This window comes from Musa acuminata, chromosome BXJ3-8, assembly GCF_036884655.1.
Source record: "Musa acuminata AAA Group cultivar baxijiao chromosome BXJ3-8, Cavendish_Baxijiao_AAA, whole genome shotgun sequence".
Lineage (NCBI taxonomy): Eukaryota > Viridiplantae > Streptophyta > Magnoliopsida > Zingiberales > Musaceae > Musa > Musa acuminata.
The window spans coordinates 6759722-6761825 of NC_088356.1; the positions used below are offsets into that span (position 1 = coordinate 6759722).

At 50.3% G+C, this 2104-nt stretch overlaps 1 protein-coding gene across 1 annotated transcript; it reads left to right on the forward strand.

Moving 5' to 3' along the window:
• The first annotated feature begins 758 nt into the window (after window positions 1-758).
• Window positions 759-1805, forward strand: LOC135644427 (AT-hook motif nuclear-localized protein 28-like). Its single transcript, XM_065161972.1, has one exon. The coding sequence runs from the start codon at window positions 817-819 to the stop codon at window positions 1606-1608; it is 792 nt and encodes a 263-aa protein (XP_065018044.1). The 5' UTR covers window positions 759-816; the 3' UTR covers window positions 1609-1805.
• Window positions 1806-2104: the final 299 nt, after the last annotated feature.

Sequence of the window (2104 nt, forward strand, 5' to 3'; positions counted from 1 at the left end):
CATGAGACTAAATGATCGATTATATATATATATATATATATATATATATATATATATATATATATATATATATATATATATATATATATATATATATATATATATATATATATATATATATATCATGGAAGCTCCTTTTATTATAAGAGAATCTTTAGTAGATATTTAATATAGTAATGGTAAATCGTTTCAATCTGATTATTTTAACTACAGAACTCTAAGTTAGTAATGTTATTCAAAAAATGCATCTTCAATCTCGAACTCTTTTTTTTTTTTGTTATATTATTATTTACTTAGTGCTCTTAACTTTACATTAAATATTTTTTATTTAAAATATATGTTTTAAATTTTAATTTGATCGGAATTTTCCTGTGCATAACATATGAATGCAACATCGAAGCCGTCGGTGGTGGGAAGGCAATCAAACACTATTGCATCGCCGAAAGAATTCACTTCGAGCACGCCTGCTCACTAATCGTCAATTTGCACCGACCGAGGAGGATCACCTGACCACCTGACATAACACGCCGATGGCGACGTAACGAGCAGAGAATACTGCCTCTAGGATAGATGCACCTCCTCCTTCCCTGTCTCCTCCGGTTAAGCTGTAGCTATGGATTACATCGATATTCGTGATATGATCAAATGAACGGTGGATGGAAAGCGATGCGGTTTAACGTACCTCGAACTGGAGGACCAACGTAACTCGACGGGATGGCCGCCTTCTGAGCACTCTTTAAAAGAAGGCGGCGGGATGTCTCTGCCCTGTCGTTTCAGTTGGGCCGGTCCGACTTCGTGCGTTCGCCTGGCACCGCTATGATCGCCCTCCCCCAGCCCCGCGACGGCGCCGCTTCCGAAGGCAACGATGGCGACGGAGGAAGCGCCGGCGCGAGGTCCCGAGTCGGTGCGGGAGGATCCTCCTCGACCGCCACCGGCGAGCCCTCTTCAGGTGGTGGATCGACGGTGCGAAAGCCCAGGGGGAGGCCCCTCGGCTCCAAGAACAAACCGAAGCCGCCGGTGGTCATCACCAGGAGGAGCGAGTCCGCAATGCACCCGTTGGTTCTGGAGCTCGCCGGCGGCTCAGACGTCGTCTCCGGCATCTCCGAGTTCGCCCGCCGCCGCGGCGTTGGCGTCTCTGTTCTTGACGGCAGAGGCGCCGTCGCCGACGTCACACTCCGCCACCCATCCGCCGGTGGCCCGTCCACCATCTCAGTGCCAGGACGCTTCGACATCCTCTCGCTGTCTGGCACCTTGCTTCCTTCCGAGCCGCCCGCCCCAGAGGTGGTCGTATGGCCCGCCCAGCTGTCTCCCCTGACCGTCTCCCTGGCGGGGCCGCATGGGCAAGTCATAGGGGGAACGGTGGCGGGGCCGATGACGGCAGTGGGGCCAGTGTTGCTGGTGGCGGCGACGTTCCCAAAGCCCGAGTTCCACCGGCTACCGTTGGCGGAGGAGGACGGGGAGTCGTTCAGGGAGGAGGACGTGAAGCCGGAGGCGGACTCAACGGCTGCTTTCGGTGAGCCTAGTCCGTTGCCTCGTCAGCTCACCCACACAGATGTGGTTCTATGGGCCCAGCCGTCGTCGTCGTCTCGTCCTCCCCGTCATTGCTAAACCACCCTGCAGTTACTACAAGGTAGAGAAGGAAAAGGAGGGAAACGTCATGAGTTCGCTGAGATGCCACTTTTGCTTCGTGAGTGAGAAGCTACGAAGTCATTTTATCTTTATTTTTGTTGCGAACAGCCAAACTCCGACTTCCAATGCTTTGCCGGAACAAAGATTGACAAGCGTCAGTCGATCAATTCCTTGAAGATTTCTTTCTTCGCTTCATTTCTTCTGTTTTTTTATCTCCACAGTGAGAAGCTTCCAACGGAAGCAATGTCGTCAAGCATGATCCAGATGTGACCTTGTTGTTCCTCCGTGACGCCCGGGACATATGCACGCATGGGTGCAGGTCTCACACTCGCCAAGCACGAGGAAAGACTGTGAAGTTGGGGGAGAGGATGAGAGCAGTTCTATTAAGCAATGGCTTGCTACCTTATCCATTTTTGTCCATGCATGTTCCTTTCTCTGCATTTCTTTATACTCGGTCAAAGAAGGCAGTCGTTGT